Source organism: Triplophysa rosa, linkage group LG10 (assembly GCF_024868665.1).
Source record: "Triplophysa rosa linkage group LG10, Trosa_1v2, whole genome shotgun sequence".
NCBI classification, from domain to species: Eukaryota; Metazoa; Chordata; class Actinopteri; order Cypriniformes; family Nemacheilidae; genus Triplophysa; species Triplophysa rosa.
Genome location: NC_079899.1, coordinates 22,179,974 through 22,202,085, shown reverse-complemented (window position 1 = coordinate 22,202,085; position 22,112 = coordinate 22,179,974). Strand labels below are relative to the sequence as shown.

The 22,112-nt window shown below is 38.5% G+C and overlaps 1 protein-coding gene across 5 annotated transcripts in view; it reads right to left on the bottom strand.

The window, feature by feature from the left end:
- si:ch211-266o15.1 (zinc finger MYM-type protein 4) overlaps positions 1-21,866 on the bottom strand; it is a 30,267-nt gene extending 8,401 nt beyond the window's left edge. For 3 of the 5 annotated variants that reach the window (XM_057343471.1, XM_057343473.1, XM_057343474.1), the window contains exons 1-26: positions 21,730-21,866; positions 20,382-20,425; positions 20,068-20,295; positions 19,795-19,896; positions 19,616-19,671; positions 18,757-18,906; positions 18,598-18,673; positions 18,077-18,470; positions 16,890-17,052; positions 16,520-16,726; positions 16,229-16,376; positions 15,221-15,336; positions 14,669-14,965; positions 14,393-14,543; positions 13,958-14,130; positions 12,542-12,683; positions 12,215-12,331; positions 12,010-12,053; positions 11,654-11,801; positions 11,426-11,556; positions 10,848-10,980; positions 9,655-9,843; positions 9,483-9,577; positions 6,248-6,697; positions 4,569-5,048; positions 3,416-3,991 (exon numbers count right to left, since the gene is read on the bottom strand). In XM_057343471.1, coding sequence (XP_057199454.1) covers positions 3,416-3,991; positions 4,569-5,048; positions 6,248-6,697; positions 9,483-9,577; positions 9,655-9,843; positions 10,848-10,980; positions 11,426-11,556; positions 11,654-11,801; positions 12,010-12,053; positions 12,215-12,331; positions 12,542-12,683; positions 13,958-14,130; positions 14,393-14,543; positions 14,669-14,965; positions 15,221-15,336; positions 16,229-16,376; positions 16,520-16,726; positions 16,890-17,052; positions 18,077-18,470; positions 18,598-18,673; positions 18,757-18,906; positions 19,616-19,671; positions 19,795-19,896; positions 20,068-20,295; positions 20,382-20,397 — 4,782 coding nt within the window. In that variant the 5' untranslated portion in view covers positions 20,398-20,425; positions 21,730-21,866. Of the gene's footprint in view, positions 1-3,415; positions 3,992-4,568; positions 5,049-6,247; positions 6,698-9,482; positions 9,578-9,654; positions 9,844-10,847; positions 10,981-11,425; positions 11,557-11,653; positions 11,802-12,009; positions 12,054-12,214; positions 12,332-12,541; positions 12,684-13,957; positions 14,131-14,392; positions 14,544-14,668; positions 14,966-15,220; positions 15,337-16,228; positions 16,377-16,519; positions 16,727-16,889; positions 17,053-18,076; positions 18,471-18,597; positions 18,674-18,756; positions 18,907-19,615; positions 19,672-19,794; positions 19,897-20,067; positions 20,296-20,381; positions 20,426-21,006; positions 21,139-21,729 lie in introns of all 5 variants that reach the window. The other 2 variants (XM_057343472.1, XM_057343475.1) reach the window with 2 other exon arrangements.
- Between the last annotated feature and the right edge of the window lie 246 nt (positions 21,867-22,112).

The following is a 22,112-nucleotide window of genomic DNA, read 5'->3' as shown; positions in this document are numbered from 1 at the left end:
CTTCTGCATTGTTGGGTCTGTCATATCGCATCTTCCTCTTCACAATACCCCATAGTTTTTCTATGGGGTTAAGGTCAGGCGAGTTTGCTGGCCAATTAAGAACAGGGATACCATGGTCCTTAAACCAGGTACTGGTAGCTTTGGCACTGCGTGCAGGAGCCAAGTCCTGTTGGAAAATGAAATGTGCATCTCCATAAAGTTGGTCAGCAGCAGGAAGCATGAAGTGCTCTAAAACTTCCTGGTATACGGCTGCGTTGACCTTGGACCTCAGAAAACACAGTGGACCAACACCAGCAGATGACATGGCACCCCAAACCATCACTGACTGTGGAAACTTTACACTGGACCTCAAGCAACGTGGATTCTGTGCCTCTCCTCTCTTCCTCCAGACTCTGGGACCCTGATTTCCAAAGGAAATGCAAAATTTACTTTCATCAGAGACATAACTTTGGACCACTCAGCAGCAGTCCAGTCCTTTTTGTCTTTAGCCCAGGCGAGACGCTTCTGATGCTTCCTGCTGCTGACCAACTTTATGGAGATGCAGATTTCATTTTCCAACAGGACTTGGCACCTGCACACAGTACCCAAAGCTACCAGTATCCCTGTTCTTAATTGGCCAGCAAACTCGCCTGACCTTAACCCCATAGAAAATCTATGGGGTATTGTGAAGAGAAAGATGCGATATGCCAGACCCAACAATGCAGAAGAGCTGAAGGCCACTATCAGAGCAACCTGGGCTCTCATAACACCTGAGCAGTGCCACAGACTGATCGACTCCATGCCACGCCGCATGGCGGCAGTAATTCAGGCAAAAGGAGCCCCAACTAAGTATTGAGTGTTGTACATGCTCATACTTTTCATGTTCATACTTTTCAGTTGGCCAAGATTTCTAAAAATCCTTTCTTTGTATTGGTCTTAAGTAATATTCTAATTTTCTGAGATACTGAATTTGGGATTTTCATTAGTTGTCAGTTATAATCATCAAATTAAAAGAAATAAACATTTGAAATATATCAGTCTGTGTGTAATGAATGAATATAATATACACGTTTCACTTTTTGAATGGAATTAGTGAAATAAATCAACTTTTTGATGATATTCTAATTATATGACCAGCACCTGTAGTATATATACCTACTATGGCAGTAAATAGGGATGAGATCTGTTTGGTTACTGACATTCTTCCAAATATCTTCCTTTGTGTTAGTAGAACAAAGACATTTATACAGGTTTGTAACATTTTGAGGGTAATTAAATGATGACAGAATTTTCATTTTTGGGTGAACTGTCCCTTTAACAGCCTCTGCCTCAGACATTAAACCACAGACACACATTTGCCCAGTCCCTCCAGCGGGATATAAACCCTTCTAACTGCAACCAGACAGCATCCTCACGGTGCCATTTCTTTGCTTTCTTGTTGAAATAACCACACGCTTTGCCACCAGTGATTAATACCAAGCCACAAATAACAGAGCAAAAGATACTACAAGTATGCTGACACGTATATTAAGTCACGCTGATATGTCTGTGGATACTGGCCAACTGTATTTGAGATCTTTATTACCATTTTTTAAATCATGCAATCTAATAATTTATCCATGTACCGTACATCACTCATTAAGGTCCACATAAGACATGTGACAGTCTGAAAAATGTTTCAGGAAACACAAAGTTAGCATCCTTTCGGAATAGGTTTAAAGTTGAGCAGAACATGTCTTTATTGTGTTAATAAAATCATATCTCACAGCCACATGCATTATTTACATTGAAATATATTACACGCGTCCTCTGAGCTTAAAGAACCATTAGGGGTGTAACGACACACTCAGCTCACGATTTTACACAATGCACAATATTATGATGGTATTGTGAGAATTTGAACAATGAAACTGAATTTCAAATAACAGATTTATCTTCAAAACATGAACAATTTTAATGACATTTGTTATTTTGTAAAAAAAATACAACATTCAAGACTTAATAGAATTATATATATATAAATTAATAAAAATTAAAAAGGATATCAAATTTTTTTTTTTACCAAAATGAAAACAAAAAAGGAATTAAGAAAGCTAAACCTTAAAGGTCCAGTAGAGGGTATGGACGTGGCGTCACTTTACCATGTGAACATGCAGGAGCGCGTCCCCGTGGGTGGCAAAACACTCAGCAAAATGACTGCTTACAATATCAGGAAACGCAATTCCGCGCAACATTTCAGTGTCTAGGAACAGCTGATTCCTTTGTAAGTCGTAAGGATCACAGTCGAGTCCAGCTGCTTGTAATAGCTTTTAGTCCCTGTTTCTTTGTTTCTCCTATTCTCCTCAGCTATTTTGTTAGGTTTTTTGCCACCCAGGGTAGCGTGTCCCATTGAACTTTTTTTGAAGCGAAGAGAATACTTTGTGTGAAAAACAAACCAAAATAAGGACTTGAATCAATATAGTCTGCTCTGTCTTGTCAGTTTATGGTGCGCGTTCACGAGAGCACTTCGATGCATGCACATTCGGTTTGAGAACATATCGATTAAAGTCATTAAGGTTGGTTTGTTTTTTGCACAAAGTATTTTTGTCGCTTCAAAAAATAATTCAATTGAGCCACTATGAGCGGATGGACCAATTTAACGATGTCTTTAGTTCTGGACCTTGACAACATGATGTCTATGAGGAGGGCTGGATATCTCTCGGATGTCACCTAAAATATATTTGTTTGTGTTCCGAAGACGGGAGGTTTTAAAACATGTTGAAAGTCATGTTGGTGAGTAAAAATAACACAATTTTGATTTTGAGGTGAACTTTTCCTTTAAGAGAGAATTTATTGAAGCAGTAAAAGCACAAAATAAAAAACCTTAAGTTGAAAACAAATAATAAAATTGCCAAAGCTCAATGATCTCACTTTTTTATATCGTTACACCCCCACTGTCTTTGAAATTTCTAAGACTGAATTTCTGAATAAAGAGAATGATTTGGGTATTAAATTTACCCTTGAATTTATTAAAGCTAAGGTAGGCTAGCTGTTGAAGTGGTTGAAAATCTCTTTACAATCTTGAAAGCAATTAATAATAAAAGTGCTCTAAATATATACAATCAATGACAGCAGCATATCGGTGAGGGCAAGACTACATACAACTGAATGAGGGAGCTCTTTCTTTCTGGATACAATAACATTTACATTTCCTGAACCAATTCAATGCTTGACAAATTTTATCCAGAAAGTAACTGACATCAGTTGGGAAATGTTAACATTTTGCGTTTCTTATCCATCAGAAACGCAGCTCTCCTGTTCACTTGTATGTGTTTATAGATGTTTGAAGGGCATTCTTGCCCTCCCCAATATGGCGGCGCTCTGTTCACCCTGCTCGGGCATAAGCAACACGCTTGCAAAAATGCACAGCCTAAAATATTTACACGTTGTCTACTACCTTAGAACGCAAACTTTCTGTTCCAACACCATTTCTTGGGGAGCGTAAGAACTCGTTGATTCTGTCCTTGATGTGCTTTCGATCAACTCTGGTCAAGTTGGGAAACTTTTGGCAAACGCTTTCAATGATAAATTGTCTTAGATTCAAAGGCAACGCATATTTGCCCCTTGCCCCATTCCAGTTGGTGGTCAACGCCCACACTGCATAGAGCTTTTCAGGTAAGACGGCACGAAACAGCAAGCAACCGTATCGATCGGCCCGGCCACGACTCTGAATCATTAACCTCTTCAACTGCTTCTTCGAAGGAGAAGTGATCTCAAAATTGGGATGGCATAATATTGGTGTTATTAAATATTGTCCTAGGGAGTCGTCAGAAGACGTTTTTTGCTTTTCATCCGTGTCCTCACAGTCCAGCTGAGTCCTTGGCGCCTCTGTTGTTGTCTCCGGTGCCTCTGTTGTAGCATCCGGCACCTCTGTTGTTGTCCCAGTCTCCTCTGTTATAGTCTCAGTCTGCTCTGTTATCGTCTCCACAGCCACTGTTGTCATCTCAGCAGCCTCTGTTGTCGTCATCGCTGCCTGCAACAGATACATCAGCCACCTTCAGAAGGCTTTGTCATCTGCGGTTCAGGGCAACAGCGTCTCATAGCAGATGTAGCAAATTTAGTGTAGTGTTTGCTTTAATCAACCAACCGTTTGACCTTAACAGTGTTTCGTTTTACTATCAGCAAATTGGCAATTAACAATGAGTAATCCTTTTAACCGTACAACTTTCAATAAAAAAACACTAGTTGTGTGTTAATCATATTTTATTATAGATAGTCTTGATGACGTACATTCTATATTCTGATCTGGCCTATAGATACTGAGCATTTAAATGCAGTACGTTATTTGATGCGCCACCTAGTGGATATTGTGTGAAACATAACAAATCTGTTTAAATTCTAAGAATTCGGTGTGATCCATCGTGATGAAGTGTGTGAAAACACATAAGTTCTAAATAGCCACATCTGTATGTTACAGCCATTATTTACACTTAAATATATATCACAATGTATCACCCTATATCACTATGTTTTAATATTTCTAAGACTGAACTTCCAAAGAAAAACAATGTTATCAAAAGCTGATAAAATATTTACAGGTTGCTAACTACCTTTGAATTAGACTGTAAACGTCCACGTCCAACACCAATTCTTGGAGAGCGTAAGAACTCATTGATTCTGTCTTTGATGCGCTTTCGGTCACTGCTGGTTAAGCTGGGGAATTTCTCCAAAGCGGTTTTGATGATAAAGTGCCTTAAGTTGACAGGCAATGCTAGTTTGCCCCTTGCCCCATCCCAGTTGGTGGTCGACGCCCACTCTGCATAGAGATGTTTGGGTAAGACAGCACGAAACAGCAAACAACCATATCGATCGGGCCGGCCTCGACTCTGATTCATTAGAATCTTCCGCTGCACCATCGAAGGAGAATTGAACTTGAGATGGGGATGGCATCGTACAACTGGTGCTGTTGAAGTGTTGCCTGGGGAGTTGACAGAAGACCTTATTTTCTTCATTTCTACATCTTCAAAGTCCGGTTGAGTCATCGACTCTTCTGTTATCGTCTCTACCGCCTCTGTTATCGTCTCCACTGCCTGTAACAGATACATCAGCCAGTTTGAGAAGGCTTTGTCATCTGTGGTTCAGGGAAACTGGGTCTCAACATGGATGTAGCAAATTTACTGTAGTGTTCACATCAATAAATTAACAACAGTGTAGTCTTACTATTAGCAAATTAGTAATTTCCAATGAGTAATATTTTAAATATTAAATTAAAAGTGTAACACAAGTTAATTGCAGCTGCAATCTGTAATTTTTGCCATCTCTGTTTGAAACATCAAATTTCAGGTTATTTACCCTAGCTTTCATTATGTCAGTTAAAGTCAAATTACATCAAGCTGACATTTCCAATGAAATTATACTAGACGCTGAAATTACTAATCATAACTATAAGCTTACCATTGTGAATCAGGTTATTTAGAAGGCTTTGCATTTGCTTAAGATCAAATGATTTTTGTTTATTTTGAAAAAAAAAGTTACAGATTGTAGCTTTAAATTGTTCACATAATCATTTAATTTATATATTTATATTTTTACTTTAATATGCCTCTTTATAAATCTGCAAAAATAAAGTAATAACTTATTAATCACGATTAATCGATTTGACAGCACTACTTATTACACTTTACAAATGTAAGCTTAAATTGAGTTTCACGCCTTCAACAAGTCTCCTTTAAAATACAACAAACAAAGACTTGGTTTGTTATTATCGTGCAAGTTTCCCAGTAGCGCAATAGCAAACTTTTCTTGCAAGAATGAGCTTTGTGGTTTTAGTGCCATGCAGCAGTTTATTATAAATATATAGTCTATTATATAATATAGTCATTTAATAGTATATTATCTTTATACTATTTTTATTCACGTTTTATAGTTTTCTATAGTTATACATTTTTCACAATCGCTCATACCATTTTTTTTATATTCTACTGTGGTGGATATTCGATTATTTATATAATTCTATATTCTGATCTGGCCTATGGCTAGGTACTGTGTGTTTAAATGCAGTACGTTATTTCATGCGCCACCTGGTGGATATTGTGTAAAGCACAACTAATTTATTTATATTCTAAGCAAGATTTTGTACGATCCATCGTAAGGATTGCGTGAAAACACACGTTCTAAATAGCCACATCTGTATTGAATTATATAACACACAATGTTTGTGCCTATATCGCTGTGTTTAAACATCTCTGAGACTGAATTTCTAAAGAAAAACAGTGTTATCAAAAACTACCTTTGAATTAGACTGTAAACGTCCACGTCCAACACCAATTCTTGGAGAGCGTAAGAACTCGTTGATTCTGTCTTTGATGCGCTTTCGGTCACCGCTGGTTAAGCTGGGGAATTTCTCCGAAACGGTTTTGATGATAAAGTGCCTTAAGTTGACAGGCAACGCTAGTTTGCCCCTTGCCCCATCCCAGTTGGTGGTGGACACCCACTCTGCATAGAGCTGTTTGGGTAAGACTGCCCGTAACAGCAAACAACCGTATCGATCGGGCCGGCCTCGACTCTGATTCATTAAGTACTTTAGCTGCTGCTTTGAAGGAGAAGTGATCTTGAGATTGGGATGGGACCTTCCAGTGAGTGGTCTTGAAGTTTGGCACGCAGAGTCAACAAAAGTTTTTGTTTGCTTCTCATCTGCGTCCTTACAGTCCACGAGTCCTTCAGTTGCCGTCTCCGCCGCCTGCAAGAGATACATCAGCCACCTTCAGAAGGCTTTGTTAGCTGTGCTTCAGGCCAACGGGGTCTCATCTGGGATGTAGCAAACTTGCTGAAATTTTGGCATTTTTTAATTGTCCACTTGACCAGAACAGTGTACCCTCAGCACCGTTTCTACAAACATTGAAATATATGTATTTGTCATTAACTGTAATAAGTTCCTACATGTTATGAACATAACCTCAACCACAAATAGTAATTAGGCTCCTTTAAAACAACACAACTACAGGGCTACACGATAAATCGCATTTAACACCAAATATTGTGTAAATCGACCATCAAACATCATCATTATAAATATACTTTATTGTCATGAAAATACCTGAAAAGGTTTGAAGAACAGCGATAGAATATGACCACTGGCATTTCCAGCCAATGCTTTTATTTCAATACCGTGCATAATATAACTATTGGCACGTAATGTAGGCACATTTGGGAGTCATAGCTTTTTTAAACGGGCTATGAGTTTAGATTGGGTCAGTCGCACCAGTGCTCCTATTTTTTCACGGTTGCACAGATGAATTTCCAGTCGCTGATGCGACTGAAATGGTCGCAGTGTAGAGCCCTGCCAACTTGCTAATTTGTGATTCATTGGAAAATAATTCACTGATAAATCAGACATCACTATACTGTAGCTTGTGAGCGAGTATTACTTCTTGCTACTCCATAGCAAATACTACAGCAAAAAAGGGAAAAACAAAAGAAAAATTCTTCAAAAAAACGTAGGGCATCAATACATTTTTTTAGATTTTCTAGGACTGGGGGAACCCTGCAGCATACACATCACAACTACACAACTGACTGAATTTTACTTAATAAATAAAAACAATAATGACAAAACTGTCACAAAAATGTTTCAGTTATGCTTAGCAGAAACAAGTATGGAAGTCGAGCAATCCAATAACTAATTTGCTCTAAAACATAACAATTACCCAAAAATGAAAACGCAAAATGAAAATTCTTTCCAAACCTGTATGACTTTCTTCCGCAGGAAACAAAAGGTGATATTGTGAAGAACATTGTTGAGCAAACAACACTGACTTCCGTTGTATGGACACAAAACCACCGAGACATTTCTCAAATTATCTTTTGTGTTCCAAACAAAGGGTTTGAATGTTAAACAAACGATTAATTTTTATTATTGGGTGAACTATCCCTTTAACACAGAATGTATTCTTTATAGAGGCACTGATGTTTATCTGCCAATTTTCATTTGTTGGCTATCAATCTCTTGAATATAAGAATGAAAAACAGATGGATCACAGATGGAGCTCAGCATTCGCAGAAAGCGAATCATTCATTTAAGTGTTCAAAAACAGGGATTTTACTTTTGTAAACATCTACACGTTTCAGCACAGAACACAACAGAATGAGAATCATCAAGTTAAAGTGGATGGCACCAATCTTTGATGTGAACTCAAATGTTTTATTGCCATACTTCTAGAGAAATCTCTCTATACAACTTAATGCTATTTGAAACATCACACAACTTTATCACGGACTTTGTTTACATGCACCCTCATAATGCGATTATAATATGATTTTGGCAATATTGCGATTACACTTTACCTCATGTAAACGCAATCATTCGATCTAAATAATACGATTAAGCTCATAATCGCAGTAAGCATAATCGAAGTTTCATTCGTAGCGTACGCCGGTTTTAAACGCAATATGAAGGCAAACACCTTAAACGCATTAATGCTGCTCTGATCAAGGTTCGCATGCGCTTCTGTTACGCACCTCAAGCGCAAATTCATGGTAAACATGACGTCTGAAGTTTTACCGTCAACACGACTTGCTGTCAGCAGTCTCTGCGCCTTTTCTTCATACAGAAACAGCGTGAACGCGATGACAGCGTACACAAACGCTGCGAAGACATTTTCATTATATTTCTGTATTTATCACGGTGCTGAATAACTATGAAACACATCCGGAGGAAGGCGTTTAGCACTTGATGCGATTCACACGAATATATTAAAACGATAGCCAGTAACACGCCTACTGTACTCGTGTGTTATAGCAAATAATCAGATTAATAAAACGTCCATGTAATCGGGAGTGAAGAGGTTTGCTCATGTCATGCGTTTCATGTTACTGCGATTAAGTCCTTACTCTGATTAATGGAAATAATCGCATTATTGGTGCACTGCACATGCAAACGTAGTCGCTGATAAAAAAAGACCAACTACAAACTGCACTGAAGCTATTCAATTACTTGCTGGGCATAAACGATTTTAATCTGCTGTGTGTATATAAATAATCCACAAATAACCAGTCAAAAACATAAAGCCATTGCAAAAGATTCATTTTTAGTCTTGATATCCTTGACAACTGATACAGCTGAATAATCTTATATGTTCAGACTTTCTTTTATGAAAATTCAGCTCCCTAGAAAATCTTTCATCTAACAAATGACAGACTTTAGCGTCACACAACGTCAAACATCCGATAGGCCATTTTTAGATGCCCTCTGACTTCATTAAAACGTATTTTCAAAATGTCAAACTTCTGGACCGTCACTCCACATCGACTCTAGTTCCTTTTACAACAACCGTTCATGCCAAACCAGAAACATCTACACATATTCTGAAAACACTTCAGCCTTCATCTAAGTGTTTGGAAACAGCGTTCACGCTGCAAAGAAAGTTGAGCTAATTCTCCATCTCACATGAAACATCAAGAGTTTACAATCAGCCAGGAATCAGATCTCTTTGGTATACATTTTTACATTAATTTGTGTTACATACCCTTTTTTTGGCAGGACAGCTGTCTCTGCCCTTCCTGCGTCGCTTCAACGTCAATACCAGTCTGCTCTCTTTAGCTGATCCTGGGTCAACTAATGCTGGGAAATCACATGCTTTGGGTTAATTTATGGGAGATTTTACACATAATTACCAGCTTTTACAAAAAAATACCTACCACGGGGAAAGTCATCTTCCAAATCCGGATGTTCTGGTGATACAGTTGATGCCGCTACTTGTGGATCCTCTAATTCTGATGATGGGACCAATTGTTTCCCGCTGACCCCGGGTTCCTCATTCTCTGCCCAGCTGAAGGGTGTTGATGTGGCCTCGGACTCCAGATCTCCACTGTACGTGCTGCCCTGGTCTGAAAAACAAAATATCATAATCAAATACGCAGCATTCAGTTTGTCAAATCGCAATACGAACAAGGGCCAAGCTTAGCTGGCATCCAAAAAAGGAAATTCTTTCACAGTTCACTCATCCTCGTGTCATTCCAAACCTGTATGACTTTCTTTCTTTCGTGGAACACAAAAGATGATATTTGGAAGAACGTTGGTAATGAAACAACATTGGATGCCATAGACTTCCATTGTACGAACACAAAACCAGATGTTTCTCAAAATATCTTCTTTTTTGTTTCACAGTAAAAAGTCACATTCAGGTTTTGAACAACACGGGTGAATAAATGACGACATGGGATTTATGTTTGGGTGAACTATGGCTTTAAGAGGGCAAGGTTTGGCTGGTTAGCGTGGCCACCTGGTGGTGGACGCCATAACTACACCATACTAGTCTCAGCCTGAAGTCATATTTTACATTTACAGACATTTAAAACACCACAGCCAAGCAGCTGCTATTAAAGGAACAGTTCACCCAAATATGAAAGTTCTGTCATCATTTACTCACCCTCAAGTTGTTTCAAATCTGAATCAATTTCTTTAATCTGATGAACACAGATATATTTGGAAGAGTGCTTGTAAGCAAATGGTTCTTGGCCACCATTGACTACCATTGTAGGAAAAATTAGTTTGTAAATATTTTGAAGAATGTAGGAAAGCAAACAGTTCTGGGGCACGTTTGACCACCACTGTGTTTTTTCCTAGTATGGTGGTCCAAAAGGAATAAAACCCCCAGAATAAAACATAGTATGGTGGTCAAAGGTGGCCAAGAACTGTTTGGTTACAAGCATTTTTCCAAATATCTTTCTCCGTGTTCATCAAAACGAAATTTATACAGATTTGGAACAACTCGAGGGTGAGTAAATGACAGCATTTTTATTTTTGGGTGAACTTTTCCATTAAGATCAATGAATAGCAATAGATCCTATTTAAGTCCATGTTAACAAATGATCAATCACGCAACATTTACCATGTGACACAGGCTTGCCTTTTCCCTTATCACCCTCATCGTCCTCCATCGAGCTCTGAGCGGGCAGGCTGGTTTTACGCTCCTCTGGTTCATCTGCATCTTGGGATCCAGGTATGACTACAGGTACAGGCACCTGGACGATAACACCACAAAATAATAAAAGATGACCTTGTGATGTTTTTCCTCATACAACCGAGTTAAAAGTGACCTACAGCTTTTCAGCTGACTCGGGGGAGTCCTCCGAGAAATCTAATTTAATCTTGTCCGGATAGGAATGTCTGTGTCTTCTCATATATTTTGACCTTGGCTGAATACCGTAAGTAAAGACAAATTTAGCTGGCTCGATTATGGCTGGCAACCCATCTGACATACGAGAATTAAATCAATAAGCAGTTAGATCACAGACTGCTCAGTACGACGATGCACAAGTCCAGATCACATGAACCGTCGTAACAAACTACTTTCTGATAAGCATGTAAAATCACAGACGTCCTCAAATAATTGTTACATTGTTAAAAAACGGAAATTTGATATTCAATGACATCATTCTACAGACAATATACAGAAACAGTACTCACAGGTAGAGGAAGTCCCAGTGGAAACGGTGTGTACTGAGTGTACAGATGCATTGGCACGGGAATGTAAACTGGCACTGGAATGGGCACCGGGAATGGCACCAACCTCACTTTTTCTCCATTTTCATCAATCACTGCAAACGAAGAATGTGTAAATTTACCATTCACGTGTGCATTGATCCATGGCTTTTGTAGTGATGTGTGAAAGGCCTTCAGTTTGTGAAAGCCAACCTGTTTCAGACAGAGGTCGAGCTGTTGGAGGATCTCGCTGACACTGGACCCCTTGTTCTTCAGTGATGGGTCGGCACATGAGAGCTTTATTCTTCAACGTCCTGCGATGTGGAGTACCGGGCACTGCAGCATCGGTCTGTGTGCTGGCCTATTAGTGAAAAGTGAAAGTGACCTATTTGTCAGGTATGGTGACCCATACCCGAAATGTGACCTCTGCATTTAACCCATCCAGAGAGTAGTACCCATTAGGCCACGACTGCCCCCACAATGCAATGAGTACATATTATTATGATTTACAGTATATGTTCAGATGTTTATACAACATGTTGAGAAGTGTAGTGTTTGGTAATACTTACTTCACCGATGTTTTTGGAGTTGGCGTTCGAGGTAGGGAGAGCTCCTGCAAATGTACATTTATTCATTTAGTAGATGTTTTTACCCAAAGTGACTTACAAAAGAGGAAGATTTTAACATTTAGCCAACAACAAGCACCGTATACCAAGGTGTGTTTACACATACGATTAAACGACACAATTTTTTAAATCATGAAAACACAAATACCTGTAACAGCAGTGTTTCCAGGTAACGTTGAGGCCAGTGACACCACACCACCAATAACAGGCATGTCCTTTGAAATGGATAACGGAGCTTGTACCGTAGTCAAATTAGTCAGAGTACCTTCAGTGATTAGAGGCAAAACATGTGCGAATAAAAAGGTTGCAACATAATTATAACAATAGATTATTATACAACCACCTTCATATTAGAGTAAAAAGAACTACATGCAGCCTAATAATCGACAGCTCCATCTAAGAAAATGTCCCGACTGATTTCGAATTGAGTTTCAATGCAAAAATATGTATATAGAATATACAACATGACACGTACTGTTCCTAGACTGACGATACATCAGGGTTCTTGAGCAGAAATTCCTCAAACAATTCATATTACAGAAATGTTTTTTGGATCCATATAAGACAAGGCTTTCCTTCAGCGGGCCCTGCTGTTTACAGTTGTAACATTTGGCCATCTGAAACACAAAACACAAGGAGATATAATTTAAAATAAAATCAAACAACAATATACATTTTAAGCAAAGACAAAAAGACAGATTACTGTAAAACTGTGTTCACACCAACCACGAGGCTCGCGGGAACAGGCGTACGTGGCAATCACTCAGCCCGATTTGTGTCATTCTCTTCGCGCCTTTGCATTGACTTTGTATGTAATTTACTGGCGCAAAACACTTAATTTGCATTTTGGTGTGAACGCAACATTACATATTTGTTAATGTACAGAAACATTAAAGAGATACTTTTGATTTTATATATCCTTTATATCAGGGGTTTTCAAACTGGGGTCCGGAGACCCCCAGAAGGCCTCCAGCAGGTTGCAAGAGGTCCCCAGAAAAATTCAGGAAAAAATTATTAAAGGAGTCATATGACACGGCTAAAACGAATATTATCGTTTGTTTTAGATGTAATGCAATGTGTATACACGCTGTATTTTCCACATACCGTGCATGTTTGTATCTCCTCTTTGCCCCGCCTCTCTGAAACGCGCAGATTTTTTACAAAGCTCATCGCTCTGAAAAGCGAGGTGTGCTATGATTGGCCAGTTAACCAGTGCGTAGTGATTGGTCGAATACTGCAAGCGTGTGAGGGAAATATAACGCCTCTTACCATATTTGGAACATCAGGTTCCAAAGCAATTGTACTGACAGGTACGCCCACCTTACTTGCCTATACATTTGGGCGGTCTTAGTCAAATCATACCACGAACTGACATAGATTTGTGGGGGTGCGGTTACACGAGGCGTTTCAGGCAGGTCTGGGTGAGCATTCGCTTTTAAATAGAATGCGTCTTTTGTTCCGACACTTACATTTTTGCAATTTTACGTGTCTAATACATGCATGGGGAACTTATAACACACCAAAGACACAGAAAAATATGCGCCATATGACCCCTTTAAGGAAAGCTTCTAAAGGTCATAATTACAGTTTCAATTCTAAATGTTCTGCTTTCTTGCTACATGCATAGTTTACAGAATTGGTCATATTTCACGTATCTTTCTAGTGAGGTTTTCTCACTATAGTACCTTTTTTTTGCACTCAGTGAAAGTCTTTATAAATTTGAAAGTTTACATGCTTCTTTACACAAACATATTACAGATGGACATGTATTTTAGAAAGGGGAGCCCTCACAAAGGTTAATCTAATTTGGGGGTCCTTGGCATCATACAGTTTGAAAACCCCAGCTTTACACCATGGCTCCACCCATCCAAACACCCAAATGGTTTCTCACCTCATAAAAGAGCACCGTGTACTGAGACATGCAGTCTTCTGTGCAAAACTCCTCCAGCTTGCCTCCGAAAAAGTTCTGTACGGTTTTGTGTGTCATGTTTTGACAGTAGGCGCAAAACCTGAACTGAACTCCTTGCCGTTTGGTAAGGTCATGCTTAAAAAGCAGTTTACAGCCTATGTAGGAAGAAAGAGTGAGATAAGCAGGTAAACATACATGTCAAACGATTATTAAGAACAACAGTTCCCTGTAAGATGTCAGCCAATATTTCACTGTGCATTTCACTGCACCGGGCACACTCTCCTTTTCAAATATTATTGAAATATTTTTGCATTTGAATTGTTTTTTCCTGATTACACCGATTAAAAATGCAGATTAAACACAGATTTTTTTTTAAATCAGAAAATAAATGAAACAAACAAAAAAAGGTTTACGCACCTTCGCAACAAAAATATCGGAGCTGCTTTTCATAAGTGATGGCGTCTTTGACCACCTTTTCCTGTTTGCAATACTCGCAAAAAGCTGTCACATTATGCTCTCTCTTATAAGCGTCACAACACGCTCGAGTGCAGAACGCCCCTGACAGACCCTAAAAAAAAACAAGGTTGAATTTCAATGCAATATAAAGACACTGTAATGACCTCTATGTAATTGAAAAGTGTAATTGTAACATTACGTAAGGAACTGCAGACATTTCACAAACCACACACGTACCTTACATTGAAAGACCTGAGGTTTGTCTTGGAACAGAACACGGCACTGCATGCACTCAAGTTCCTTTTTGTAAGCGCTTGGGATCGACTTAGTTGCTTTCTGCACGGTTTCTTGCGAGTTAACTGGACCTGGAGCTGGCGCATGAGATGGAACTGAATTTTGACTCTGGCCAGACAAATTAGATGAAGAGGTCTGGGTGGGCGCGTGTTGCACTGTAGGTTGCTCCGATGGTGCGTTTTGAGCGCCATGCGAGTTCCCGTTTATCTGGTTATGAGGTACAGATGTGTTCATCTTGTCCTGTACACAAGAGCACACAAAATTTAGCGATTAGCAATGAACGACTCTATAAAAAAAATACATTTGATCGACATAAATGTAAAAGGAAATATTATAGATGCTGATAAGTTTTTCATCACTTAAAAAAAAAAAACTTTTTTTGCAGTTCACTTGTCTTGTGGTGTGACTTACTCAGTTTTAAAAGCCCAAAATATCCAACGTCAACAACACAAAACAGAAAGAATTCAACACGCTGGATGAAGGCTGTGTGAATACCTGAAATTTGCCGACACAATCTAATGAACAGAAGTTCCTGATGGATCCGTCAGCGATGGCGAGGTGATACTGAGGAATGGCTAACTTCTTGCAGCTTGTGCAGGGGAAAGAGGTGCCTAAATAAAAGAAGAAAAACACTCTTTGGGTGAATCTCACAAGACCCTGTAAGAAACATGTTTGGGCGAACTTCCACCTCAAAAGAAACTAAGTTATAATATTCTTATTTTGCACAAAGAAAATGAAGCCTAATATAGATAAACATGAGACACTGAAATATTTTTTCAATTAAATTTACTAACAATTTATAAAAAAAAACATGTCAAAAGAAATGTACATCACAATGCAAACATCTTTACGGGGACCCCTTTTAACTTTTAAATAATATTATATATATATATATATACAGCTGAAGAAAAATGATGAAAAAATCTTTTCTGAATTTACTATTTATAGGTGCGTGTTTAAGTAAAATGATCATTTAAGTTTCATTCTGTGAACTAGTGACAACATTTCTCTTAAAATTCCAGATACAAATATTGTTTGTTAATAGCAGAAAATTGAAACAGGACAAACTGGTCAAAGATGCAATTGTTTGCTATTCTTGAATACTACAAAAACAAGTTCATGTTCATGTTTAACCGACATCATGCTAATGTTTTAAATGCATGTTAGGATCAGTTCAAAAATGAATATATGGTGGAATCAGCCCGATTTTTCTTGACAGCTTTGCATTTTACAACTGTGCACGTTTGCATTCTCTCAAGTCTCTCACATTGCTTTTGAGGCGATTTTATGTCATTTCAGAGTTTCTGTTGTAATTCAACAGGCACCTTACCAAAATTGCCACGAAACATGCAGAAATGCTGATTAAAGGGAAGCATTTTTCTGTGTATGTATATTTTCATTTGATTTTTAGGTAAAATGGGACTTAAATATGTTGATGTAATTCACTTGATTTTGTGAAAGTTGATAAATCCTCATAGTACTCCATTAAAACACAAAATGTACCTGTCAGACTGGGAGACGCTTGACTCAAGGCCACACATCTTTGGGAGCAGAAGAACTCTGTGACACCCTGTATGTTTGTGCCATCGATCATTTGATCTACATTTTTGAACTCTTGGCAATAGGGACAAGAAAGCCTCTTGCCACTCTTCTGCAAGAAAGTCAGAAGGTTTATGTTAAACCACTAATTTGTGCCATTTTCATTAATGACAAATGTAAGAAGCTTTAAATACATTGATTGTATATTAATAGTGCACACACGGTACGGTAAACATTCAGGTAGTGTTGATGTACCTGTTTGAAAGTAGTGATACAGTCAGTGGTGCAGAACTTTTTAATACCGTCCTCTATCTGAACAAGATGATAGTTTCCCGAAGCGTTACAGTTGCCACAGTTCTCGCAGTAGCTCATGTAGAGATTTCTGGAAGATCGGAAGCGCGCAAAGCATTCATCGCTGCACAGCTTGTGCACAACACCCAGATGAGTAACTTCATGCTGAATCTGCAATAAAAAAATATTCCAATTGCATTGCAGATGATTTATTTTATTCTGTACTCACGTATAAGTAGTTTTGGATTCAACATTATAATCTTAACACAAACTTTCACGTGTGTGAGAACCAAAACCAACATTTTCAGATACGGAGTTTTCAGATGCGTTTTACCTCTCTGACCAGCTTACACACGTTGCATTGTGTGAACATATCCGGAGGCGCGTTTTCATATCTGTCTTTATAAATATTTAGACAAGCAAGGCTGCAGAATTCCTTTAGTGTATTCATAGAGCCCACGGGGATGGTTATCAGGTCCTTCAGATTTACAATTACCCTTTCGGACAATGAAAACGAACAACATGATTAGTCTTTTCATTCACATTTTAGTCAGTTCTTCACAAAATAAGTGGCTTTAGAAAACTTGGAATCATAACCTTTAAAGAGGTTTTTATTAATAAAAAGTCAAGTGACTGAGTAAATTGATATTTTTGAGTGAACTATTCCTTTAAAGGGATACTTTACTAGCAAATCAAAATATCCCCATGTTTTACTCACCCTCAAGGCATCCTAACTGAATATGGTTTTCTTCTTGAATAATAATGCAGTCGGAGTTGTAATACCACATATCATTTTACTTCCAAGCGGTAGAATGGGTGTTGACTTTTTGAAGCTCCAAAAAGTGCATCCATCGATCAAAGAACTGCTGGACACGGCTTCGTGGTCTTAACAAAGGTCTTCTGAAGCGAATCGATGCGTTTGTTTAAGAGAAATATCCATATTGACAGCGCTATTAAGGTTAATGTCTAGCTTCTGTCATCTCTTGAATGCGCGTGAACCAGAGGCTTGTTTTTCTGGCAGATGACGGTGACAAAAGCTCCCGCTAGAGTAGACGCTATCCTATTGGAACAAAACGAAAAATGCCTGCGCCATCTGCCTGAAAAACAAGTCTTCGATTCACGTGCATTCGAGAGATGACGGAAGCTAGACATCAATGTTAATAGCGCTGTCAATATGGATATTTCTCTTAAACAAACGCATCGATTCGCTTCAGAAGACCTTTGTTAAGACCACGGAGCCGTGTCGAGCAGTTCTTTGGTCGATGGATGCACTTTTTGGAGCTTCAAAAAGTCAACACCCATTCACTCCCATTCTACCGCTTGGAAGTAAAATTATTTTTTTTATTATAATTCTGACTGCATTGTTCTTCAAGAAGAAAACCATATTCAGTTAGGATGCCTTGAGGCTGAGTAAAACATGGGGAAATTTTGATTTGCTAGTAAAGTATCCCTTAAACCCTGTTATATTCATATTCAATTTTAAAAGACACCACGTAAACCAGATACACAAGCAGTACTCACTTAAGGCAGAGGTTGCAGGTTTTCCTGGGAGCGATAATGGGGGTAAACTGAACGGAGGGTAAACTGAAACTGGTCAGGCAGACCGTGGAGCAAAACAGCTGGTTGGAGCCTTTCCGCTGGAAGGCAGTTTGACCCTTCTGCAGGATTTTAGAGCAACCGGAACAGCAGATCCTCACTGCTGGCGGGGGAGCATGGACAGAGGGGGCAGGGGGTTGGATGGGAGCATGAGACAGTATTGCCGTCTGCGTCCGGATTTGAGGTTGCATTTGGGGCCTGGGCTGTATACGCAGTTGAAACTGAGGTTGGGCTTGGGTTGGCAGAATTAAAGTCCCTCTGAGTGAAGTAGACTGGGACATCACCGGGAATGATGACTGCTGGACGGTCGCCACTGGAGCTGCGAGTAAACAACCCCGTTAGAGTAACACTTCACAATAAGGTTTTCTTTTCTCAACTAACAGTACGGCTAATACAAGTCTAATTATGAGTAAGGGTATCATTTTCAAAAACGGACATGAGCTCACCTGAAACTGCATCGCTGTTGTTTCCACTAACAGAGAACACAGAGCTTATCCTCAGCTCATCTGACAGAGAGGTCGCCTGAAATGAGACAGCACATTGTTTATTATGCCACACGTCTTCTCAGAATAGAGACTGAATTGAACATCTGAGCGAAATCTTACCTCATTCTCAGTAATCTCCTGTTTAACATTGCTGGTGTCAGACTGCGGTATTAATGCTTTATCATAATCCTCATCTATAGGTTCATCCTTAATTTGTATAACAGGTGGGAAATGCGTTTCTTTATCTTGCCCGGGAGGCTCTTTCTGTAACTGGAAATGAAAGATAAGTGTTCAAAAAAACATCATGCATCATCTCTGTCATGTTTAACAGTGAGAAGAATGTAAAATTTAAACAACTCGGCCAAGATAGCAATATGGGAAAAAACAACGCTGTTCAGCTTCATCCACATGGACTTAGTTTAGTAAAATACATTAAAGAAACTACCTACTTCTTGACTGTTACATTTATTATTTAGTAGATGCTTCTACTTACAATTGAGAGAGCATTTAACATTTTCTCTGAGGCATAAGACCATGTCTACACCGGATGCAGCGCGACACGACAAAAGGACGCATTAGAAATATCATTTTATAATTAATTTTTAATTTTGTCCACACTGGATGCGGCGTGGCACGACACAAGGCTTGTTCTAATGGGATTGTTGCGTCCGGTGTAGACACGATGTTAGAATAGACGCATACTTCGAAATCCTGAAGAAAGCAGTTTGGGTATTTCTTACTTACTGTTTTTTATAAATACTAAAGATTTGAACATACTACTCATTTTACATAATGATTTTCATATACTATATAGTAGAGGGGTGGGTGATTTCGGACACAGGACAGTGGCCACTTTATCAAAAGACTTAACAGTTACTCAAGCATCAAAATAGATATGAAATGTGATGTGATGTAAAGATGCGTTCACACAGCCAGACAAAACAGCCAAAGGTTTTGTCATTTGTTTATCCAAACTTACATTGGCATCTCTTTGCGGTGTCCTAGTATCAACTTGTGACTGCGTTTCCGGGATATCTGATGCAGTGTGGGGGGGTCAGACATACAGTTTCATAAACAGCTTCTAATGTGAAATTATAGTGCTAATACAACACAAATCACTAACGACAAATTACAAAAATATTATTTTTCCATTTGTACCTATAATGGCGTCAGATGAAGGGGTGAGAGGATTTTCCTCAGAAACTTTTGTTCTCTCTTCATCCACTTCTGATGATCCAATGGTAGAGGAACTGTTTTCGTCTAGTCACAGAGAAGCCCATTTTAGGCATCAAAACCAGTCGAGAATTCATAGTTTAATTGAAACACAATTATCGTACGTGATAGGATAAATGAGTACGATCTAAGACCAAAATGGTAAAGTTTTTGTTCTTAAACAATACGGCAAGTATGACTTCAGAAATGTAAACTTGCCTGCATTTGCAACAGTAGTTGGCGCTCCATCTCGGCTGTCATTTTTATCCTCATCATCACTGTTTCTGTCTAACTGAGAGAACACCCTCTGACTGAAGGTACTGTCCATTTCCCAGTCATCGTCATCTGTCCCAAAGACAGGAAGTCCATCAAGCTCCTCATCCATGCGAGCATCAGATGGAGCACTGCTTCCCACACCCTGATCGTTCGATGTTTGAACCTCCAATTCTAAAATGAAACAAAAACAGACAGCATGACATATACCAGCGTGAGAGACTCCTTTTAAACTATTAAGATAAGAGTTTCTGATTTACCTGATGATTCGTCCATCTACTCCAAATCCACTAGTGCTGACTTGCTAGATTATAAAACAAAAAAGTTTAGCTTAGTGGGTATTCAAATATGTTATGGTGCAAAACAGAGCAACAAGATATGCGATTTAAAAAGGCAGATTTTTAAGATTGAAAAGTTGTTTCGATTGCTAAAGCAATTTATGTTACGAATCACTGGCCCTTCAAATCTTATACACCGGGAAACATGGATAAATAGAAGCTGGACTATATATTTCACTTAATAAACCAAACTTTATATTTACGTTAGGCGTACAGCTGACATACAGCTTATGTTATTCTAAAATTCCCTCCCTACTGTTCATTATTTTAAAAATACAATGAATGACTAATAAATATTCTGAACATCTTATCAATGGCTCTGATATTATTACAGATCCTATTTGACAACATAATATGCAATCTTATGAATAAAACATCACATGAAAATGTACTGTAGTAGGTGTTGCTCATTAACGGTTGACAGATACACATGCCTATGCAAGAAAATAAAAGCTAACCAAGTTTACACTACATGTTTCAATTTTATAATGGCTCTTATAATTCTATACAGTTTAGCATTGAAATAGCGCATTAAAACCATACATACGGGAGTAAAAGCTACAGTGTTTTGGAGGCAAAATTCCTTCTTCTGCGACAGGGATAATGGAGCAACGTGACGTATTTCCGGTTCCCTGGATGTGAATGCGATATAACACAAGGCCGCCCCGACAGACCACCTCTACACATTTGGCAGACGATTTTATCAAAACAACTTACAGTTTATTTAAGCTGTAGATTTGATTAGTATGCGTGTTTTTGAAAACGAACAAACGACTTTTGCACTGCTAACACAATGCTCAACAATGAGCTAACAGGAACATTGTAGAGACAGCATTACATTTCTTCAGTGCACATGTACAAATTGTACCATCCGTTTTAAAGCATAATAAAAATGCATTATCACACATACAACAATAATACTTTAAAAGCATTCATAAGCTAAAGATAGAAGATTAGACTAGATTTCATCTGCATCGAGAGACTCATGCATGCATGCATCTGCATTGAGGAATGCCTAAATATATACATTACATTACACACTGCTTCATAAAACATGCCCTGGGTTATAATTATAGCTATAAATCTGCATGTGCCAAATCGGGGCACATGCATACGAAATAAAAAATATATTTAGCCATTAAAGCCAAACACAAATGTGTTGATCATAAACATTCTGCTCATATACCTGCATTGCACGAGCATGCTAGCAGGCTAGGTATGAGAAATGCTATTCTGTTTTGAACGATACTTGTGTGTTTAAAGTACTTACGAAGAAATAAAGAACGACTGTCAAACAGGGACTCGCATGCGTAATATCAATTTGTTTTACGTCCTAAAATCTTCACTTTTGTGTTGTACGTACAAAGCCTTTCACAAAAGCCACAACGGGAATCGACCTCCTACTGGTTTGCAACGGGGCTGAATATGTTTGCTGCCCCCAAGCGTAATGGAGGACACATGCCGCGACGAAAGCACGGAATGGGGAAATAATAATAAACTGCTAAATAAATAAGTTAAATATAAAAAAATAAATAGTTTAAATATTAAAGCAATAAAACATGTTTTTAGAATTATTTGTATAATATTACATCAATCACATTCTAATATAACAAGGTTTATTTTGAGAACATTCAGCATCTTACAAGCTTATCA